The 23,573-nt window shown below is 40.8% G+C and overlaps 1 protein-coding gene across 1 annotated transcript in view; it reads right to left on the bottom strand.

Annotated features, from left to right (window-relative positions):
* BLMH (bleomycin hydrolase) overlaps window positions 1-23,573 on the bottom strand; it is a 41,319-nt gene that overhangs the window by 4,828 nt on the left and 12,918 nt on the right. The window contains exons 7-11 of the mRNA XM_010861368.1: window positions 18,207-18,362; window positions 16,933-17,091; window positions 16,748-16,815; window positions 14,992-15,109; window positions 12,320-12,389 (exon numbers count right to left, since the gene is read on the bottom strand). Coding sequence (XP_010859670.1) covers window positions 12,320-12,389; window positions 14,992-15,109; window positions 16,748-16,815; window positions 16,933-17,091; window positions 18,207-18,362 — 571 coding nt within the window. The remainder of the gene's footprint in view (window positions 1-12,319; window positions 12,390-14,991; window positions 15,110-16,747; window positions 16,816-16,932; window positions 17,092-18,206; window positions 18,363-23,573) is intronic.

The following is a 23,573-nucleotide window of genomic DNA, read 5'->3' as shown; positions in this document are numbered from 1 at the left end:
GCAGCCTGAACCTAAGGAAGCCAGACGACTGAGGCCTCATTAAGTCACTGCCAATCTTTCACTTGATGCTGATAACTCAAGGCTGAAGAAAGGCTCCCAGAAAGGGAAGGCAAGCCTCACTGACACTTGTCTCATATTTCAAACTTCCTAATAAATAGTGAGAAATCACTCCACAAAATATTAATCAGTCATTTAAAATGAAGTTGCAAAGACTATGCAGTAACATGGAAAAATGTTTAAGGGATAAAAGTATATAAAAATAGTGTATCCTTTATAACTATGTTAAAATTCCAAATACACAGGAGGAGAAAACATGAAAAACAATGATAATTTTATATCACGGGGTAGGTGATTTTCCCTTCAAAATTCTGAAATATTATATCACTTTTTGACTCCTTAAAGATTACCCAAATAATTAATGCTCCTTATAAAAAATCTTGGAAGGACAGAGGGAGGAAGATGATAAAATGAAGGAAGAGGAGCAAAAGGAAGAGGTGGATGAAAAGATGACAAATATACATTTTAAAACTGCCTACGATCCCACCATCCTGGGTTAGACCCTGTGCGTGCGTGCGTGCGTGCTAAGTTGCTTCAGTCGTGTCCGACTCTTTGCGACCCCGTGGACTGTAGCCCACCAGGCTCCTCTGTCCATGGGATTCTCCAGGCAAGAATACTGGAGTGGGTTGCCACGCCCTTGTCCAGGGGATCTTCCCAACCCAGGCATCGAACCTGCGTCTCTTATATCTCCTGCATTGGCAGGCAGGTTCTTTACCACTAGCGCCACCTGGGAAACTCAGGTTAGGCCCTAGTTAGATTTTTATGTCCTGGAGAAGGATATGGCAATCCACTTCAGTACTCCTGCCTGGAAAATCCCATGTATATCCTCTGATAAAAATTTATATGTGTAGACGCTATACATTTAATAAAAATGAGACAACATAATGTTCTTATACCACAGAGTACCACATATGCTGTTTTCCAATATTGCTCTTTTCATATTAATAAAAAACTATCTACACTATAATTTTTAAGTGCTGAATTTATGAGTAAAACCAAAATGTGTTTAATTCCCTATTGTTGGAATCTGAATTATTTTTTCATGCTTAGAAACAACACTGCTATAAACAATTTTGTAATTAAACCTGTGTACATCCTTAATCATCTACTTAATTTCTTTATGTCCTTATCAATATATAATTTCAACTTTCTTTTTGAGTCCAATCTGAACTTTTGTCTGTGGGTGCTTGCTATTCAGTTTTCTTTTGTAAAGAGTCTGTTTGGGACCTCTGCTGAATTTTAACTGGTATGTTTGCCATTTTCACAGTGATCAGTAATAGGGCTCTCTATATCAATATAATGATGGCAAACATTTTTCCTATTATGTAATTTGCCTTCTAATTTAGTTGATGATGTTTTCTAGTGTCCTAAATTTTTTGTGTGTTTTATGAAGTCAAATTTATCAATCTTTTCCTTTATGGCTTCTAAGGTTTTTCTGTTATGTTTATAAACATTTTTGTTTGATGTTTCCACATCAGTAGTTTCATTATCTGGCATTGTCTGGATGTACCATAGTTTAACCAGTTTGGCCACCAATACTTTGGCCACCTAATGTGAAGAACTGACTCCTTAGAAAAGACCCCAAGGCTGGGAAAGATTGAAGGCAGGAGAAGGGGACAACAGAGGATGAGACAGTTGGATGGCATCACTGACTCGATGGACATGAGTTTGAGCAATCTCCGGGAGTTGGTGATAGAGAAGCCTGGCATGCTGCAGTCTTTGAGGTCACAGTCGGACACAACTGAGAAACTGGACTGAACTGATAAACGTTTCCCTGCAATTATATTAAAAAAAATTGAAAGCAAAGTAGGGTAAGTGGTAAGAAAACGTAAGAAACACAGTCTCAATGAAAACCACTCATTAAGGCCTTGACACAGCTATGAACACACACAATTTCACAGGTGATTAAGTAGTAACACTCTGTCAACCACTTCTGTTAGTCACCCACTGTAGAAAGCATGCCTTACATTTGTACGGAGTACACTACAAATATACAAAACGACACAACTCCTTTGGAATGGGAAAAATTCGAGTGCCTTTGCCCTCTTCACTACGCAATGCCATTTCTGGAATTTCATCCTGCAGACACACAGTACCTGCATGCACACAACAGGCGTGTAATTACGTACAACAACAGCTCGTACTTATTCAACCTGGGAACTGGTTGAGTGAACTACGGTACATCCAGACAATGCAAGATAATAAGGCTGTACTGATATGGAAACGTACTGACAGGCCTCCGAGACACACTAAGTAAAGTGAGAAGGAGAAGCAGAGCGGGGAGATAAGATATGCTACCTTCGGTGCACTAAAACACACTGCAAAGTCACATCAGAAATGAAGAGAATGAGAACCTGAAAAACGCAGGAGGTGAAAGGCATACAGAGGGACAGAGATGGAAATAAGATTCCTCTTTATGTATTTCTTTGTGTTTTGATTTTGGAACAGTATAATTTTATTATTTAGTAAAAGAATTATACCTTAGTAAGCAAAATAAAACAAAAACACACAGGTAGCTCTGTAGGGAACTTACACTTCAAAGTGCAATTTTATATCCACTATCTACTCTTATTTCAATTTTAATCCTCATAACGACACTATGAGGTAGGCACGGTTGGTATGAGTTGTTTAAAGTCACAGCCAGTAAGTAAAGCCCATACTTAAATCCAGGTCTTAACTTCAAATTCAGTCTTTTCCATGGGGCTCAGCTTCCTCCAAAAGAGTACCCAGTGGCGGAGAGAGTGGCAGGTAGGTATCCTCTGGCCAACAGATACCACGTAATCTAGTTTCTAATCCAGGCACTGTCTGGAACCAATTCCATCTGCCCACACACCCCACACTGATGGTCAGGCGCCCAGGTTTTGCAGGGTTTGTTTATGAGGTATCGTGTCTCTTTAAATCAAAGAGATGTCATGTGCTTTAAGTGCATTTGCTTAGAAGGCTGGAGAACAGGGTGGGCTGGATGTTTTGGAAAGAAAACAAACCTACCGCTTGAGACAGATACCTGGACAGGGATCTGAGGAGAGGCCTCTTTTTCCTCCAGGCCAAATACCAAAGTCTGGCTCTGTGGTGCGCATTCATTCAGGATCCTGAACCTTTTGCTGAGAAGGGAAGGGCTACTCTTACAGCTGGGTATTACCTGTGGCCTCGTTCAGAAACAAAGGCTACGGAAGATTCCATCTCCCTGGTAAGAAGGCAGAGTGGAAAATGTGGTTGGCAAAGAGGGTTGTTTTGGTTTGTGGGTTGCATTTTTTTAAAAACCATCAAACCACAACAAAGTTCAGTCTGCAGAAGTGCACACTTCCTGAGGAAGTGCCCCCAGAAGAAGCCTGTCCACCTCTGGGCTGAGGAGAGAGGGCAATGCACCAGCCAGTCTGACTGTTTTGTTTCCCTGGACTGTGAGCACTACTATCCAGGCTAGTCTGAGATCACGCGAAATCCTGCCAGCATCTCCGATGTTGGACAGGAGGAGAAAACACAAATTCAGGTGTCATTCAAGGGTCTATTTTCTTGCCAAAACTTAATGACTTCTCTCTGACCCCAAACAGTACTACTCCTATTTGTTTCAGGCAAAGCCGGCTTTTTGTTCTTTCCTCAAAAGCTCCACGGATGACAGGCCACATTATTTCTTGGCCCCAAGCCTCGGACCTGCCTGAAGCACACTCTACAGGTCAAGAGCGATGCTTCTCAGCCCCCTTCTCCTTGGCTGGCCTCCCACGTCCTTTCCCAAAACACCCACAACCCAAGCATCTTTCCTAAAACTCTGCTCACCTCTGAAGGATTGGTAAGGAGCCTCCCCAGTTCCAATCACTCATTGTCTCTCTTGTACTTTATCCCGTGTTATTGTGCATTCATTCTCACATTTGTGTTTTACATATTTGTTCTTACAAACAACATATGGAGCAAGATTTACAGCCTAATGGTCCCAGCTCAACACCCAGCCTGCCCACTCCCCATACCCAGCGTGTGGAGGAAGCAAGTACACTGTGTTCCTGGCAGGGCACTGACAGCACAGTGGGCGTCCACCCTCCCTCCACCTAAAGGGTCCCAAACCTGCTCTAAAGCCCAATCCCAAAGCCTCCCCGCTTGACTTCTTTCTGGCTGCCCCACCGCAGCGCTATTTCCCACCAGGTTTTCTCTGACGTCACCTAGTCCCGTGACTTCTCACCTAGTCCTGTGACTTCAGTAACCTCAGCTTCGATGTCTTTGTATTGTCTCCCCACTGAGGGGGCTCTCCCCAGCTCCTCCTCTTCTGCTGTCATCTGCCTTCTGGGAGAAATCACCCCTTCTCTGGCTTATCTTTTTCTACTTTTCTACTTATCCTGTATCTTACAGTCTGAGGAGCACACCACGACTGCCACATCTGCCACATCACAGCCCTCTTCAAATCCCCTTCCAGGTCCCAGGTGGAGAAGCATGAATTCCTCTGAGGGTCAGAGACGTTCGCACCGCGGTCTGTGCGTGGCTCCCTGCATCCCGTCGATAAATGTGAGCTGACACTGTTGCTAATGGGTTTCCTTGGCATGAGGTGTCTTCACCTCCACTGCTTCTCTTGTGAAAGACTAAACCCACATGACGAGTCATCCACCCAGTAAACTGGAGATGCAGTCCAACGGTCACCAAGGGTCCTGAATTCTTAAGAGACCCGATGTTAGAACAGTGGGCCAGTGAGACAGCCCTCTCCCAGAGGGAGGAGAGCTTACGTCCCTGCTCTGCTGTTCTCTTGTCTACAGAGAACATTAACAATGGCACCAATGATGGCTAATGTTTCTGGGCATTTCTTATATGCCTGGCATAGTTCTCACAAACACCCTATGAGGTAGGTACAACTACTATCCCCGTTTTACAGATCAAAAGACTAAGGCTTATAAAGGTTAAACACCATGACCAAGGCTACACAGCCAATAGGTGGGACAGCCAGGATGTGTCCCAGGCATCTGGGCTCGGGTTCTGTGTCTGACCTCTATCCTCAAAGCAATGCAAGCATACCTTGGAGACCACCTGGGAGAACGACAAATCCTCTCTACAGGACAAAGGAAATACACACCAATCTACATCAAACATGAAAGGATTTCTCCCTGAAATCGGTTTCAGCCTGTAGGCTAGGAAGAGCCTTCTCTCACAAATGGTAGGCAGGTGGTGCCAGTGGTAAAGACCCTGCCTGCCAATGCAGGAGACATAAGGGGTGTGGGTTTGATCCCTGGGCTGGGAAGATGCCCTGGAGGAGGGCATGGCAAACTACTCCAGTATTCTAGCCTGGAGAATCCCATGACAGAGGAGCCTGCCAGGCTTACGGTCCATAGGGTGGCAAAGAGTCAGAGACGACTGAAGCAACTGAGCACACAGGCACAGCCCTGCCCTAGTCACATGGTGGGATAAGGAAGCAACTGTCCACCTGAGAGCATGAGCTTCCACTCACAGTCACTGCTTTTTTAGCTTGTGTCAACCAGGCTCAGTGGTTAATGAAGATGGATGATGAGGAGTCCCTCTGAGAGAACTCAGATACCCGAATCTGATGGTGTCAGAGAGAGACAGGAAAGCCTGGAGAGACATGAAAACCCTGAAGTGACAGAACAAATTTGTATGTTGCTCTTTTACAGGAAATCAGAAGCCTCTGCTTTTGGCTCACATAATTTTCTTATTTTGGCAAGTTCAGTTCAATAATGTCTACAATTTACATTTGTGCTAGAATTCCAAACCAAATCTCAAACTGACCTGCAAATGACTGGTTATCTTTCGTAGGTAATATACATTCTTAGGGAAGCTGCCTGCGTCAAATTAAGAAATCTCAGTCCCAATTCTATCTCCAACACTGGGTAAGTCACAACCTCTCAGCATGTTTTCACTTATTCCCATAAAACATGGGTACAATTACCTATGTTCATACCCTGCTGCTGCTGCTAAGTCGCTTCAGTCGTGTCCGACTCTGTGCGACCCTATAGACGGCAGCCCACCAGGCTCCCCCGTCCCTGGGATTCTCCAGGCAAGAACACTGGAGTGGGTTGCCATTTCCTTCTCCAATGAATGAAAGTGAAAAGTGAAAGGGAAGTCGCTCAGTCGTGCCCGACTCTTAGCGACCCCATGGACTGCAGCCTACCAGGCTCCTCTGTCCATGGGATATTCCAGGCAAGAGTACTGGAGTGGGGTGCCACTGCCTTCTCCATGTTCATATCCTAAGTTACTCTATCTGATGCCATGAGCGGTGGGGTGGGGGTGGGGGGGTCAGGACAAATGCATTAGCAAATGTTGAATTCTTATGAAGCAAGCAATATGCTATGAACTATATGTCCTGAGTACCTCGGATAGAAATACAGACTATTCATTGAACTCTTTAGAATTATGTAACAGTGTACAGTTCGATGGCTACATAGAAACTATAGGACATCATAAGGAAAACGGTTGTTATCCATGTTATTGATAGAAAAATGTGAAACCACAAGGAGACAAATTGCTGTCCAGGATCTATAATCAAGAAAGTAGTAACTGTCTCTCTTGGTTCTACCATGTAACATTATGTGAAGGATATGATGAAATTTGTGCGTAGCTTTGAACATTCTGTTCCCAGAATTATATGGTGAGGCAATTAAAGGCCATGCTTTTGGTTTTTAAGAAGCAGCAGAAGTTCAGATGTAACATGAATCAGTCTCGTTAAGTTTCTTTCCAGATTAATCTCTAACATGCCAAAGCCTCATGAAGAAGTCTGGAAATTTTACTAAAATGAAATCAAGAACAGGCTTACATGTAAGAAAAAATGAAGAATGTAAGTTAAAAACAACTTCAAAGTTGAAGCTGAAAGGCAAAAAAGCAATTTGAAAAATGAAAAACTAATCTTGGTTCAAAATGAAAACTTAGAGAAACAAAATTTTTAAAAGATAAAGATTTTCCTTCAGTGACCATTGAAGACTCAGAAAATTATATTCCCCCTAACCTCACTGTGCTATTTAGCATATTAAGAAACTAGACTAAACAAACATAAGAAGTATGTTACGATAGTTCTACCTTCAGGGCTCTGATGTATCAGACTTTAGAACTGGAATACCATCTCATGACTAAGTGAACCAATCATAAAAAGAAGTTCCATAACAAGACTGGTTCATTAGGGCGACCATCCAAGAATTCAATTTATTGACTATCAATACTTTGTTACATGCATGGCAGAATGTTTATAACTATTGAAGCTGGGTGATGAACATGTGGGGAATTTCTAAATACTATTCTCCTTGTATAGGCTTGAAATTGCCCATGATAAAAAGTTAAGGGCAAAAAATCAAAGAACTAAGTTATAAAAAAAGTTAACGAAAAAAATCAAAGAAACATGCTATAACCATGTTATTTCTATGAGCAGACCAGATACTACTGGAACAGAGAAGCTAAGAGGAAACACAGTTTAGTGATAAAGAGTAGGTTCTAATGTCAGACTGTCCAAATTATAATTCTGGATCTACCATTAGTGAGATGACCTGCAGGTCACTCTGGCATAAAGATTATACTCTTCTCAGAAGAATTTCTGACTAAGAGCAAAAAGCACCAAAGGTTATTTCCCCTATTTTGAATTCTTAAACATTTTACAAACTACTTAACTCTAACAAGCCTGTCAGCTTTTCAAAATGAAAGACGATGTAACAGGTCCCAAGGCCTGTTTCCTCATTCAGCTATGGAATCCATTTCTTATACAATCCATAAAGAAGGTACAAAATGCATAGTCAAGTATTTCAAGAAGGAGGGGAGAAAAGTCAGGTAGGTTGTATGCCATCTCAGATACGTACCTAGTTTTCAGTCCAGCTGACTAAGAATACTAGTGTTCACCAATATAAAGTAACTCAATGGATTCAGTAAGATAAGAATTGACTTCTCCCTTTATGTCTCTTGTGGGTAGAGGTAATATTTATCCTCTTTGGGAAATAGTCAGTTTACTGGATTTCATCACTGAAACTAGACTCTGGGCAGGAAGGGACATGAACACGACCAATGGGGAAGACCAAAGCCAGAGGTGCGCGGTGCTCAGTCACTCAGTTGTGTCCGACTCCTTGCGATCCCATGGACTGTAGCCTGCCAGGCTCCTCTGTCCATGGGGATTCTCTAGGCCAAGAACACTAGAGTGGGTTGCCATGCCCTCCTCCAGGGGATCTCCCCAACCCAGGGATTGAACCCCAGGTCTCCTGCACTGCAGGCGAATTCTCTAATGTCTGAGCCACCAGGGAAACCCAAGAATGCTGAAGTGGGTAGCCTATCCCTCTCCAAGGGGAACTTCCCAACCAGGAATCGAAGTGGGGTCTCCTCCATTGCAGGCAGATTCTTTATCAGCTGAGCTAACAGGGAAGCCCAAAGCTAGAGCTGGGCGGAGGAAAAAGGCAGCCTGCCCAAGTATCTCTGCTCTGTTTACTGCCAGCTTGTAGTATTACCAACACTGTTTTTTGAGAAACAATCAATTTTAACATGCAGAAATCCCCTAGAGCACAGTAACAAACTGCTAACAATGCTATCTACAGAAACAAAATCCTAGCAATGGTGTTTAAGGTTGTCACATCTCCTAAAAGAGCACAAAGGGGTTCTGTATCGGACATGGCGGCCAATGCCCACCAGGGTGACGGACGGGAGGGCCCCGCCGAGGCAAACACACATTGCAAGCATAATAACAGACTACGTACTCTCCCTAAGGTCAGGCCAAGTGTGCCAATTAAATTAGATCATGTTTTCTTTCCTTCCTTCCTGTTAAGTCAAAAAGAACATTACCAAGAAACACAGGAGAATAATTTATTTTTGGCTTTGAACGAACTATACGCTACACCCACTCAGTTCAATTTCTTATCTTTTGGCTCTCTAGTGAAATGCTTTAGTCTGTACAATCTCAGGCATTTCACTTTTTCAAGAACAACAAAAAAAGTTAGTTTAGTCCTAACTCGACAGCTGCAGGTTTCACTAGGAAGCGTTACAGGCAGATCAGGGGGATAAAGACCCCAGGTCTCTCAACATAATAACGGAATGAGTAAGTGAACAGAAGCAAAACTTCTATTGAGTGGAGCTTAGAGGTACAGTTGAATGGGAAAAAAAAATTAGCAAAGTAATCTAGAATCCTCTTTAAGAGTAGGTATTTAGGTTCAAAGTAATAAAGACAGTAACTCGCCCTACACAAAACAGAATATTTGCCTGACTTTACAAGTGTCTGTCCTCTCTTAAATGGATATCACTACTATCTACAAACTCAGTGACTCTTAATAGATAGAAAAATATCTCAGAAACAAGCCAATGGTCCAGGCTGGTCTAAACAAACCATAATTTTAGTCCTTTTTGTAGACACTAATCTTTATGATAACAAACCATTTACAGGGACCAAATAAGACCAAAAATGAAACAGAAGCTACACAGTTTCATCTGAAACAATCTTATGTTTTAAAACGTTGTTCAGTCACCCAGTCATTTCCAACTCTTTGTGACCCCATGGACTGCAGCAAGCCAGGCCTCCCTGTAACTCACCATCCCCCGAAATTTGCCCAAGTTCATGTCCATTGTGTCAGTGATGCCATCCATCAATCTCATCCTCTGACCCTCTCTTCTCCTTCTGCCCTCAATCCTCCCCAGCATCAGGGACTTTTGCAATGAGTCAGATGTTATCAGATGACCAAAATATTGGAGCTTCAGCTTCATCATCAGTCCTTCCAACAAGTATTCATGGTTGATTTCCCTTAAGATTGACTGGTTTGATCTCCTTGTTGTCCAAGGGACTTTCTGGAGTTTTCTCTTTTACTACAGTTCAAAGGCATCAATTATTTGGCATTCTGCCTTCTTTACAGTCCAGCTCTCATAACTGTATGTGACCACTGGGAAGACCACAGCCGTCTCTGTATGGACCTTTGTCAGCAGAGGAATGTCTCTGCTTTTCAACACACTGTCTAAGTTTGTCACAGCTTTCCTGCCAAGAAGGAATCATCTTCTGATTTCATGGCTGCAGTCACAATCTACAGTGATTTTAGAGCCCAAAAAGAGGAAATCTGTCACTACGTCCACCTTTTCCCTTCCTATTTGCTAGGAAGTAATGAGGCCAGATGCCATGATCTTAGTCTTTTTAATATTTAGTTTTAAGCCTACTCTTTCACTCTCCTCCTTCACCCTCATCAAGAGGCTCTTTAGTTCCTTTTCACTTTCTACCATTAGAGTGGTATCATCTGTATCTCTGAGGCTGTTGGTACTTCTCCCACCTACTCGATTCCAGCCTGTAACCATCCAGCCCGGCATTTCTCACATGTCCAGCATACAGATAAAACAAGCAAGGTGACAGCGGACAGCCCTGGCGTACTCCTTTCTCAGTCTTGAACCAATCCGTTATTCCATACAGGGCTCACCAAATTCTCGATTCAGGCTGTTCCTCTGCATTCATTTCTTAACTATCATCATTTTACATATATAACTGAATTCTGATTGCTTAAACTTTCTGCTAGCTTTCCTAAAGTTCATAACCGATCTCTACCCAATTCCAATGTTTGTGTGTCCTAAAACAAGCTCATCTTATAAGAAATCACCAATTAAAATACATGCACAAAATGCACTTTAATTCATAATGGTTTAGCAAGTGTCCCATAATCACAGAACAATGACAGAAATCACAGAAGGGGGACACGCAACTACGTGATGATGAACAGAGTAACAGTGCTGATATTTGTTTACATATAAACACTGAGCTGCAGTGTTCCACAGCAGACCCCAGGGACAGTTAAGCCAAAATCCACACCCATGATCATTTCACAGGGAGATGAAAAGACTTGGAATGACTGATGAAATGGCCTCTCAGTGTTAGCCATCACAACTGCCTGTGCTGCTCAATCGGGGCATACACAAGCCTTGTCAAGGCTCTTCTAAGACACCAGTTTTCAAATACAAATGACTGAAGCTCCATGTGCTCAATTCCAAGCCTCTACATCCCTCCTTCTTCCACCTTTTTACCCCTGGAAATCCTAGAGCTCTAAAGGACTTAGCTGGAAAATCATTTAAACAGAGAGGGAAGTAACAGAGAGTTGCTGAGATCTCTAATTTCTTTTTCTTTTCTTTCCCTTTATTTATTAATTTATTTAATTTCTAGCTGATTCCTGCTTGGGTGAGATGGCTAAAGTTTGATTCCAAGTGTCTGGGTTATCTCACTAGACTCCCTATTTATTTCCTCCCAGCTTTCTAGCTAGTCTAGTAAGTAAGCTGTGGTTAACATGTGCTTCCTAGCCAGAATCCACTGGCTAAGGTAAGGAATGTGGACTCTGGGAAGAAGGTGCTATAAGACGCACACAGCACCCAGGCAAACATGCTGACATGCACCATGTTCTAGGGCAGTTGCCACTTTTTGGTTTGAAACCCTAAAAATTAAAGCACACCACCACCTTATTATCTACCTTAAAAGTAGATAATAATCTACTATTATCTACCATGAAAAACTTATACCTGTGGTGGATTCATTTTGATATTTGGCAAAACTAATACAATTATGTAAAGTTTAAAAATAAAATAAAATTTAAAAAAAAACCAAAAAAAGAAAAAAAAAAAAACGTTCTCAAAGATTTGCAAGAATACACCCTAAACAGTTAATCAATGGTGATCTCTGGGTGGCAGGATTATTAGAGGCTTTTTTTTCCTCAGGACTTTGGGCTTATCAGTAGTTTTTATTTTGCTACAACTCACATATTATCTGTGTTTGTTTGTTTTTTAAAGCCCAATTACTAGAATTTACTTAAGACTTCTGCCTGGCTTTTTCAGAATAAAACAGTTCTAAATGGTAACCACAGCATTCTCTTCCTCTTTAGACCTCACAACTTCTAATGAGTCTCCAATAAATGCCTCAAGTTTCTTGCCAGGCCCATTCTCCTCCTTGGAAGGCTTCTGATCTTCTAGAGTTAGTGCAGCCAACAAAAAGGCACCAAATGCTGTACAGCCAACAGTCCTGGCAAAGGGCACTCAAGCTTCTTACTGGCCAAGGGATTCCGGGACAGAGAGGTGTAGGAGGGTCACTGTGGTCCGGAAGAGATGCCAGCACATACTGGTCTCAGAGCCAACCATGGCGTTCAGGCCTCCCACGCTGCTGGCAGGAATGCTGGGGGCAAACGAGATCCTCGGATTTTTCTCTAGAATAGTCCAGCTAACAAGTTAGCTAACTGGACCAATTACTGAAAAATAAAAATGAGCCACACCAGGGCAGCTCTTTCTTCCCATATCTCTTAGGAGGCAGAGAGTAGCACAGAACCCAGTCACTTTGAGTCTGGCAGTATTACCAGCATAAGCTTACCTTTGTGGCCATGGTCTTCACCCCAAGAATTTTCCACTCTCCATTTTATGAAACCACCCTCCTGATCATCCTGCAAAAGAGTGGATGACAGCAGAGAGTCTGAAATGAGATCTGAAATCAAGTGTCATGTAATTTTAGCTCTTATTCAGCCACTCAGAAGAAACAGCCTTCTCTATACAGCAACGCTATACATGACCAGGGCCGTATATCTTCTACTATAACTAAGAGAATGTCCTGTTAGAGGTGGATTTTGAATCTCTTCAGGTGAAAATACAATAAACCTAGCCAAGCAATAAATACTACTATTTTCTCCTTTACATTTGATGGTATACAGAAAATAAGCACATTAAAATGCCTCTTGGCTAAGAAAAACAAAATGTTAAAACTACGAAAAGCAGTAAACGCCGTGTGAAGCCAGGGACTCTTGCTTCCGATTAGCATTCTTTGCAGAGGCATCTAACCGTATTTATTTTAGCAATGAATCTCAGACCTAGTCAAGAGTTTAAAAAAGAAAACAAACACATTCCCATCATATAGCCTACTTTTCTTACTTAGGGGAACCAAGAAATGATACTCTCCCAAATGTGCTTTTTTACTGATTTGGTTACACAAATATTGAATTTAATACAGTAGAGATGGAATGGCAAAGCAAAACACTATTTCCATAAAACAAAACCTCGGCAGTTCTGTTCATTGATCTTCATCAATAAAATGATACTCATCACGATAATTTTCATTTACAGTCTCTATTACAGTGACACAGAGAGGGATAAGAAGGTTCCATTTGGGAAAAGACTGTTCTCTTTCATGTTTACCCAGAGCATTAGCTGATGTCAAAACAACTTAAATCTTTGTAGCCTGAGAAGAGAACTGGCTCCTGAATTATCTCCTAATGATTTCATCTGTCAACTCCCACTTGCATAAAACTGCACAAATCACATCTAAACGGGATTCAATTTTACTCCTGACAGTTTTCTTGAATCTCAGGAATTTCCCATCTCAGAAATAGCCAACAAACCCCAAAGTTTCAAATACCCTTATCTGGACTACCCCTTAATCTTAGCCCCAGAGATTTTCAAAACCACATCAATACACTATACATTCTGGGTCAAGCTGACTGACTGTTTTGGTTTTCTACTCCCTGCGTTGTAGCCCATCTTTACTTTCCTTTTCAAATATCGGTGTTAGAATCTACATTACCTAAAGTCATTTATTACAGTAAGTTTGAAAGTGCTTCCTCTTCTTGCCTTTGCCAATGAATTCCTACATGACCTAGATCAAGCCACGTCATCTACAAATATAGAAGAGTATCTGGAACTCCCTCTCAGGGATTCCAAGAAATCAGCAACAAGAAAGGATATCCCAGAATACTTACAAGCATTTATCTCCGCTTTATCATTCAAAGGCAATGCAAACTAGTTTTATAGCAGTCAAAAGTGGAGAGAAGAGAAAAATCTCAATATAAAATTCCAGTTATGATAACATTAATTCTGCTTTATAATATTAACACGTAATGTAGCTCCATTTCCCAGAAGGAAAAACAGTATATTACTAAACCATGCCTATTAAAGAATGGAGCTTCCAGAGAAAAAGACATGGAGTATGTATGATTTTTATTTCTGAAAAGTAGTAATACTCTATAACAGAGATGGAAAATGATAAAAAGCCAAACTCTCTTAGAAATTATAAAGTTTTTGTTTTCCTTTTTAATAATCCTCTAAATAGTTTAAAAGTTTAACTTTAAGGAGCTTAGTTGTAAATCCACTGAATTTTATAATATAGCAGGTCTAAACATAGAATAAAATACCAAGTTGTTCATATTTAAGTAGGTTAATAGTACTTTATTCTAGTTTATTTACGATAGCATTTTATCTCAACATTTACAGTATTTTATGAAAAGCTCCTTCTAATATTTTGCCAAGATAATGTCAAGATAGTTATTCTGTGACACTCTTTCCAATAATTAGATAGGCTTGGAAAGAACATTTTTGCTTGCAGTGGTAAAGAATTAAAGTATAGTTTGATGTCTTCTCTTCTTTATGATCCCTGAGCACAGGAGTAAAACTCTTCTACAGACTGGGAATGAGGAGGCTTATTTGTGAAAGATAATACTGCAGTTGTTGTTTCCAACACTGTATCCTAGAAACAGTGGTATTACTAGTCAGAATATTCCATAGGGAAATCCAAAATACTCTACCTCCAATTTCCTGAAACTCTGAATAAATTCAGTACTGAGCATGGAGTCCACCAATTACTGTTATTGACATTTTACTGCAGAAGAATCTGAACGACAAAGGTGAGACTGAACATAAATCATCAAGATATGAATATTTTCAGGGCACACTTTAATTCCTTATTAAACTGAAGTGGTCTTCTTCGAAGTTTCCTTGCTGACCTCTTTTCACACAGAGAATTTCCAAAGTTACAGAGAAGCAGTTACTTCCTTACTCCCTGCTGACCCAAATTTTGTTCCTTATGGAAAGTTCCTATTTTTATGACTTCTGAAAGCATGCAGCCAACCCCCCAGAGAGGTGGGTACAATGTCTTGCTTGGAAGCTAACTTCTAACAGGAAGCACATACGCTGTGAAGAAGCTCTGCTGGATTAAACGGCCCGCAGGGGAATGGAGGTTCCCCTGTGCAGATACTGGTGTCTGCATGCTGGGGGTCATACCTTTTCTGAGACAGCAGTGAAGGTCATGGCGTGGGTCATAAGTGACTCGCCAAAAGTCAGCCTCTCAGCTTTATTCATGTTCTTCATGGAAACACCGAACACCAACTCATGGTCATAGCTGTTAAAAAAAGAATAGCACAGAATACAGAAAGTACAATCACAGGGGATAATTGGCTTCTGGCTGTAAGAAGATCACAGAAGAAACTGAAGGGGCTCAGCAGCTCCAGACAAATCTGGGCTGCAGCTCTTCTGAGAACGTGGTAAGTGCAGAATCTAGTCTCTCAATGGGATTCCATTCTCTCTGTGTCACAAGAGCTCTCAGAAAAATAAGAAGTTATTAACATAAATTCTCCTAATACAAAAACTGACGAAAGGCTGCACTGTCAATTTGGAAAGAAAACAACAGCAAAAAAAAGTTTTTGAAGCATTTCTTTCAAAAATGGTCTCTTTTGAGCTGGTTGGGCTTCCCCGGTGGCTCAGCGGGAGACCTGGATTTGATCCATGGGTTGGGAAGATTCCCTGGAGAAGGGAATGGCTACCCACTCCAATATCCTGGCCTGGAGAACTCCATGGACTGTATGGGGTCGCAAAGAGTTGGACACGACTGAGTGACTTTCACTTTGAGCTGGGAGAATTCAGTTTCCGAATTCACATAGACCATGGCTAACTGAAATTTAAATAAATGTCAAAATACTAGAGAATATTTTCAAAGTTTAGAAAACCTCATGAAATCTTTTAGCAGATTTCCTTTCTCCTACTGTTAACTGTCAAGATATTTATTCAATTTCCTACAAGTAATAATTACTTAAAAATAACACTAATGTGATAAATTTTAACAGTCAAGGATTTAATATGATTTGGTTCACAAGCAAACCTTCGTTGTCATCAACAACCAGAAGGAATGCTTTAAAGTGTGTATGCAAATTAGTCCTAGTTGTCCTAAAGACAAAATACATAAGGTATCAAATAATGGAAGTAGTAAGAAGAATCAAACATCAAACAAGAGACCTAGAAAACCTTTTGTTACATCCCAAATACACTTAACAGATTTACACATTAATCAATTTTTTAAAACTGTCTTCCTCAAGGAGAAATAGTTATTATATCCCTTATATGTGGAATCTAAAAAGAAATGATACAAATTAACTTACTTACAAAACTGAAAGAGACTCACAGACTCAGAGGAAGGACTTGTGGTTACCAGGGGAGAAGGACTAGTTAGGGAGTTTGGGATGGACATGAATATACTGCTGCATTTAAAACGAATAACCAACAAGGACCTACTGTATAGCACAGGGAACTCTGCTCAACGTTACGTGGCAGCCTGGATGGGAGGGGAGTCTGGGAGAGAACGATACATGCATACGTATGGTTGAGTCCCTTCACTGTCCACCTGAAACTACCACAGCATTGTTCATCAGCTATACCCCAATAAAAAACAGAAGTTTTAAAAAAGTTTCTTCCTCACGTAGTATAACTTTTTAGGAGCACCCAACAATTTCAACTCAGATACGATCTTGACTTCCCAGCTCAGAGCATATAAATATGTGGCGTTCCAAAGTTTCAGCTATGAATCCTCAAACGCTACAAAATGGAAAGAAACAGGCCCACTCTCAGGCTTTGAGGTTCATTCAGAGATTAAGCCTGAGAGTGGCTAAATCTCATAAACCTCAGGTATGAGTCACTTCATACCAACAGTGCACACCAACAGCCACAACCCACAAATGATTTTCTATTTTAAATTTCTTGTACTCACACATTCATGTCACTGAGGCCCAGTTTGCCATTGAAGTGTTTCCCAACATCACAGCCAAACCATACAGCCTAGAAACAGAGGAAGGAGGAAGAGAGAATGTCAACATATGTCCTATCTTCCTATTACACCAAAGATTTGGAAGAGGTTTTAACTCTGTATGTAGAAGACACAGAAACAATACCAACCTCTCCATCTTTGATGGAAGCAGCAACCATCTTTTTTAAGAAGTCAACGGGCTGGTTGTTATACAGAGTTTTTCTCCCTCCGACCATATTGCTTAAATAGTCCACTGTGTAAAGTTTGTTGTACTTGTGCTGAGGCCGAGGGTCATTCACTAAACAAATCTAGGAGATCAAGAATATGTTGATCAGAACATAACACAAGGAATATCGAGAGATAGACCTCCCCTCCAAGTTCATATATTTGTATCAAGCTCATCACCTCTGCCTACAAGAATAAGCATTACAAACACATTGTTAAATAACCAAGAAACAAAAGGTGGCAGGGTCCTTTTGAGAGAGGTCCCTATATATTCTATTTATTTGAGGGGAGACATTTAGGAGCTGCATCACCATTTTTCCTATTGGCAAAAGTCACCCCAAAACTAATCCTGAAGAATTATGTGCACCAAGTAAGGCAAGATGATGACTCAGGAGCCCATCATTACAAGATCCCTGCTCTCAAATTACAAGACAGGCTCAAGGCCTGGTAATACAGTTGAATTGGGACTCCAGTGATAAAACAAAGCCATTTGCTTTTAAGAGGGTCAAGTGAAAAGTGAAGGTGTTAGTCACTCAGTTGTGTCCAACTCTTTGCAACCCCAGGAACTGTATATAGCTCGCCAAACTCCTCTATCCATGGAATTCTCCAGGCTAAGAATACTGGAGTGGGTAGCTATTTCCTTCTCCAGGGGATCTTCCCAGGGATTTCCCAGGACCCATGGATCAAACCCTGCATTACAGGCAGATTCTTTACCATCTGAGCCACCAGGAAAGCCCTTTAAGAGTCAAGATGCCAATAAGGAAGGGAAGACTGGCACCTGCTAGGCAGGTGGAGAAGTCCTGAAGTTAGTGGGAAAAACTGGGCTGAGATACTGCTCCCTTCCACGAAAGAGTCCCCAGAGGGCCCACAGTACAATGATGCTCTGAACCCAAGGTAAGAAATGCCCAAGAGACTTCTATTGTCTTTGTACCGGAGAATGACTCAGGGCCCAGACAAGGGGAGCTGATGGGAATTAAACTGACTGGGGACTCACAGTTAGAAAAGTCTTTGAGGAGGAGTGCTTGGAATCCTGAGTGGCCAACTGAACTGGTACATAAAATACTTCAGAAGAGGAAAAATTTGGTTTAGTGTCTTGTTGGATGACCATGCATATTAACCCTGGAATTGGATACTCTTTCTTGTAGTCAACAGGCATTTGAAAATAAAAAGCCAGTGGCTGCCATCGCCAGTCTCTAACCTTATCTTCCATATTGAAGAGTGGCTTGACATGTTGCCTGTAAAACTTCAAGGGTGTTATAGGGCCAATCTTTTGATAGTTTTTATCTTTGTCTCGATACTCCCAGGTGAATGTCTCTGGTGGATTACCCAAACAGATGCACACCACTCTGAATATCTGGAAAAAAGAAGGACAGATGAGCAACGGCTAGAGGGAAGCAGTATTTTTACCTCTTTTCTTCAAGTTTCAAGCTTGGGGAACACAAGAAATCAGAGGCTATACTGAAGTCAGAGATTTCACAGGAAACTTAATATTGCTCCAAAAATTGGAAGGTTGATGTCCAGGATTTGGTATCAGCAAACTTCTGAGTTCTTAAATAAACACTCAGAACAATACAATTCTGAAATGTTAATATTTAGTGCTTCGTATTTGCCCTGCAAGTCAAACTTCCTTAGCCAAGAAATCACTCACCACTGATCCACAACAAGATCTGGGTTGCTGCTCCACTGATTGTATATCAAGTGACAAATAATTACATGCATTTTATAAATAGATTTCCTTCCCTTTATGCTTCCAGGTTTTGCTTTGATTATGACGGGGGTCTCTATTCCCAGAAAAGTCACTAACTTTTTGGTGGAGTTTAGATGACAATGTCTATCAAAAGTAATATTAGAACGAGAATATACTGAGTAGAAAGGTACCATTTCTGGGGTTGAGACTGTAACATACTCTCTAATGATGTCACAAAACCTTCAAGTTAGCATCATTACAATCCAAGGATACATTTTATATTATTTTCATCTTACAGAACGACAGAAATAGAAGTATAGAGACATACCCTGTATAAGGTCAGCCTAGAGAAAGTACTTTCTCTTCTGTATCAAATTTCCTTTACCTTTGAAAAAATATACACCATGATCTGCCTCTTCTTTCTCCACCCAGTCACCACCCTGATCCAATCTCATCACTTACTACCTGCATTATTTGCTCCTTACATTTGTATACTCCATTACAGTTAAAAGAAATGGATCCTGAGTGTGACTGTTTTGTGCTAGCCATTATATATCTGCTAGGTTAACTTAATTCTCACAGAACTCTCTCAAGGTGTAATTTCCCCTCTTCCTCCCTCCTCCAAAAGACTCAAAGAAATTAAGCAATCTACTTAAGATCATATAGCTAGTAACTGGCAGAATCATGATCTGAAGTCACACACTGTCCAAAAAAAAAAACAAAAGTATTGCTCCACCGGTACAGGGTTTAAAACAAAAAAGGAAATACTGTCTACTGTGCTATACCACAGTCTGTGAATACCATGTCTCTCAGTCTTCTCAACAAAAATGGTAGACACTATTCAGATTTGACAGATAAAGAAACCAAGGTTCAGGAAAATAAATAGCTTGACTGATGTCCTATAGCCAGTAAATTGCAAATTCAGGCCTCAAAAAAAGCCTTAGGACAGATACCCTGATAAGCAAGGTTCAAACTTCTTTGAACCAAAGCCAGAAAATTAGAAATAGGCCTGCCTATGACTTCAGGCCTATAACTAAGGGTAAAAAGACTCTTACGTCATATGGAAGACAGAGCCTTAACAGAAACACATCAGCCTACAGACAAAGTTATGAGTGCCTTTCATTTTATGTTTATTTTCCAAGAGTCTTCCTTTACTAGGATTTACTTTATGTTTTATGGGCCTGAACAGCTGGTCCTTAAACCACCACTCTCTCTTTTTAAAGTTATTTATTTTTGGCCGCTCTGGGTCTTCGTTGCTCTGTGGGCTTTTCTCCAGCTGTGGAAAGCAGGGGCTACTGTCCAGCTGTGGCGTTTGGGCTTCTCACTGCAGTGGATTCTCCTGTTGTGCAGCGTGGGCACATGGGCTTCAGCAGTTGCAGCCTCCAGGCTCTAGAGCAACTCAGAAGTGGTGGCATACAGGCTTAGCTGCTTTGTGGCATGTGGGATCTTCCCGGACCAGGGATCAAACCCATGTCTCCTGCACTGGCAGGCAGAATCTTCACCACAGAGCCACCAGGGAGGCCCAACTGCCTCTCTTTTAACGTATCATTCTCAGGCTAGTTTCTAATACAGAAAAGCAGCAGCAGGCATCACATGAGCAACTGTAATTAAGCTAATCTAGCCATGGACTAATGAGCTCTTTTTGAGATTCATAAGGACCAGACAGTCATTTTGCATTTCCTCAGCACCAAGGCCACAAATGGTAATTTTCATCATGAGGATCCTGCCACTGGTTAACTATGGTCAAGACAATTAAAGTGTATAATAAGAATATGTTTAAATAAGGAAGGTTTTATAGACTTAAATGATGTGTATTTTCAACTAATAATCATTGTCACATGTGCATGAACATTTTATATGGGGTCATTTTAATTAATTCTCAGTCATCTACTTGGTTTACCCAGTTCAGTTAAGCCCTGGCGAAAGAATGGGGGCGACTAGGGCTAGGCCTAATGAAGATTAAGACAAGTAAGTGAACCTCTGATTACTTTTAAACACATTCTAAATATAAGTGTTTTACACTACGATTTACATATACCTTATTGGGCATCTGACTCCCTCTCTATAGTAAAAAGTGTGAAATCATTCCTTCTCATCAAAAATACACTAAAGGAAATCTGCATTTTAGCTATCTAAATGAATTCTATAATTCATCTTTTTTTGGAATACAAATATTTATGCCCTACTGCATGTTTTATAAAGCTGAACTTTTATCAAAGATGTATATAAGGGATGAATGAGGATAAGGGTGACATCTCTTTCTCTTGTATTGTAGTAAAGCTGTAATCTGAGACAATGTTGCTTTGTTTTATATTATTCGTTTACCATGACAATAAATTATCCAAAGCCATTCACATTCAAGTCAGTTTAAAACACTCTGGAAGGAATGTTTGGCTCCAAGTCAACTAACAATAGTGAAACAAGCTCTAATTTTAAAAAATTCTCTGAATTATAATCTCCAGGGCCCATGATACTTCAGTTCTTGATAAGAGACTCTACGTTCTGAAAAACTATTCCCTGTTCCCAAAATACAAAGCTGGCAGCGAGCTTTGGGTATCTGAGTCTGCTCTCTGGTGGACAACTCGGGAGTTGTTACCTGTTTCTCACAAGATGAAGCTGACATTCAGGACAATAAAAGATACTGGACATTGAACTCAAGTCATTATACAGAACTGAATACTGGTGAATAATAGAACCCGAAAGGCAATGGGAAAAAGACAAAACACACAGAAAGCATGAAATACAGGACACAGGGAAAGACTGTATGGACCCCAATTTAAGACAAATGATGTTGGATAGAGTCAATTCCCACCCTGGTGGCTAAACTGGAAGACAGACACCAAGTGAGAGGAGGAAGGCAGGATGCAATAGTTGAGAGTCAGTCATGAATGCTTAGAAGGGTGAGAGTCTAAAGCCAGCTATAGGCAGACACAGAATGGAGGAAACCATAGTAATTAGAAATGTTACTGGCTTGGCCAAAAAGTTCGTTTGGGCTCTTCCATAGGATGTTATGAAAAACCTGAATGAACTTTCTGTTCAACCCAAAAGAATGGGAAGGTAGTACAGTGGTTAACAACCAAGCTACTTGTAATGGAGCAAAACTGGTAATGCTAAGAGTTCAGTGCCTGGAACCACTGCAGAAGTGACAGAATCTTGGAATCTTCATTTGTATTTACAATACTGGATTGTCCAGTAAAGTCTAAAGCACTGTAGAAATATGATTTCCTTCTATTGTAAAGACACAAAGCTACAGGGCCATTAAGAAATCATCCACTCTGACCTTTTAGTTTCACTGATGGAGAAATTAGGTTCAAAGGTAAAGTGACCTATTGATCATGGAGATGACTGCCAGGACACAGAAATGGTCACAGAAAATAGCTGAACTTTGGAGAAGGTTCGGTGCCGAGGGTAAATGAACCAGTCACATGAGAAGAGTGGAGACCTTGGTGACTGCTGACAATGCAGAGAAAGGAGAGAGGAGACAGCTCTCTACTGCTTTCTGGTGGGGAATGAAAGAAAGGCAGGGATCTACTTTAAAAACACAACTCCTACTTGTGCCAGCAAAAGCACATAGAGGAGGAGAAACTTCCTGGAGGCAGTAGATATATTTTAGGGCAGGGAAAGACATAAAAACCTACACTTAAAAGGTGTGTGCCCTTTCGTGATGTTAAAGGAAATGAGCTCACAAAGATGGTAACTAAGAGTCAAATGATTACCTTCAGATTACTTTTAGAGTCTGTTTAGATCAAAGAAATAGTGAGAAATTCAGACTCTCCAGCTCTACCCAGATCTACTGAGTCAATCTGCACTTTAACAAGATCCCCAAGGGATTTGACTGTACAGTTTGAAAGCACTACGTTGAGCACATTTACTCTTTCCCTCCTCCCAAATTCTGCTTCTTCAGTTATACTTCTCTCATTCACATTGCTATTCCTGACCACATACAGGTTCCCTTATAATCACTCAAAAGCCTTCTCTCCCCTACCTGGAAACCTTCCATTTATATCACCCCAAATCTTCCCTCTTCCTTGTCCTCCACATTGGCAAGTCCTGTTATCTTCACTTTGAAGATACACCACCCTCAAATATATCCACTTCTCTTCATCCTTATTTTCATCCATCTGGTGGGAACCACTACCATATCTCATCTATACAATAGCCTCCACACTGGTCTCCCTTCTTCCTCTCCCGCTGTTTTACCACGCATTCTCAAAACAGCCAGGGTGACATCTTTTTTAAAACAAAAATTAAGCCACATCACTCCTCAGCTTAAATCCCCCAGTGGCTAGCTCACTGTAGATCTTCTTATATTTTTGATGTTTATGCTAAGTGAAATAAGTCAGACAGAGAAATACTGTATGACATCACTTATATGTGAAATCTAAAAAATACAGCAAACTAATGAATATAACAAAAAAGCAGCAGACTCACAGATACAGAGAAAAACTAGTGGTTAACTATGTGTCGGGAGAGGGGTAATATAAGGATCGGAGAGTGGGGGCTACAAACTAATAATGGTTGTTAAGACAGCTCAAGGATGTACTGTACAAAAGGAGGTTATAGCCAGTATCTTATAATAACTAAATGAAAAGTAGCCTTTAAAGCTTGTGTATACTCGATGACATAAAGCAAGATCCTCTGTGACCCACCTCCTAGAGTAATGGAAATAAACACAAAAGTAAACCAGTGGGACCTGATTAAACTTAAAAGCTTTTGCACAGCAAAGGAAACTATGAGCAAGGTGAAAAGATAACCCTCATAATGGGAGAAAATAATAGCAAATGAAACAACTGACAAAAGATTAATTTCCAAAATATACAAGCAGCTCATACAATTCAATACCAGAAAAACAACCCAAACAAAAAGTGGGAAAAAGAC

Source organism: Bison bison, unplaced genomic scaffold (genome assembly GCF_000754665.1).
Source record: "Bison bison bison isolate TAMUID 2011002044 unplaced genomic scaffold, Bison_UMD1.0 scf7180017864472, whole genome shotgun sequence".
In the NCBI taxonomy this organism is placed as follows: Eukaryota; Metazoa; Chordata; class Mammalia; order Artiodactyla; family Bovidae; genus Bison; species Bison bison.
The sequence above is the reverse complement of the archived record's forward strand: the minus strand, read 5'-3'. Positions and strand labels throughout refer to the sequence as shown.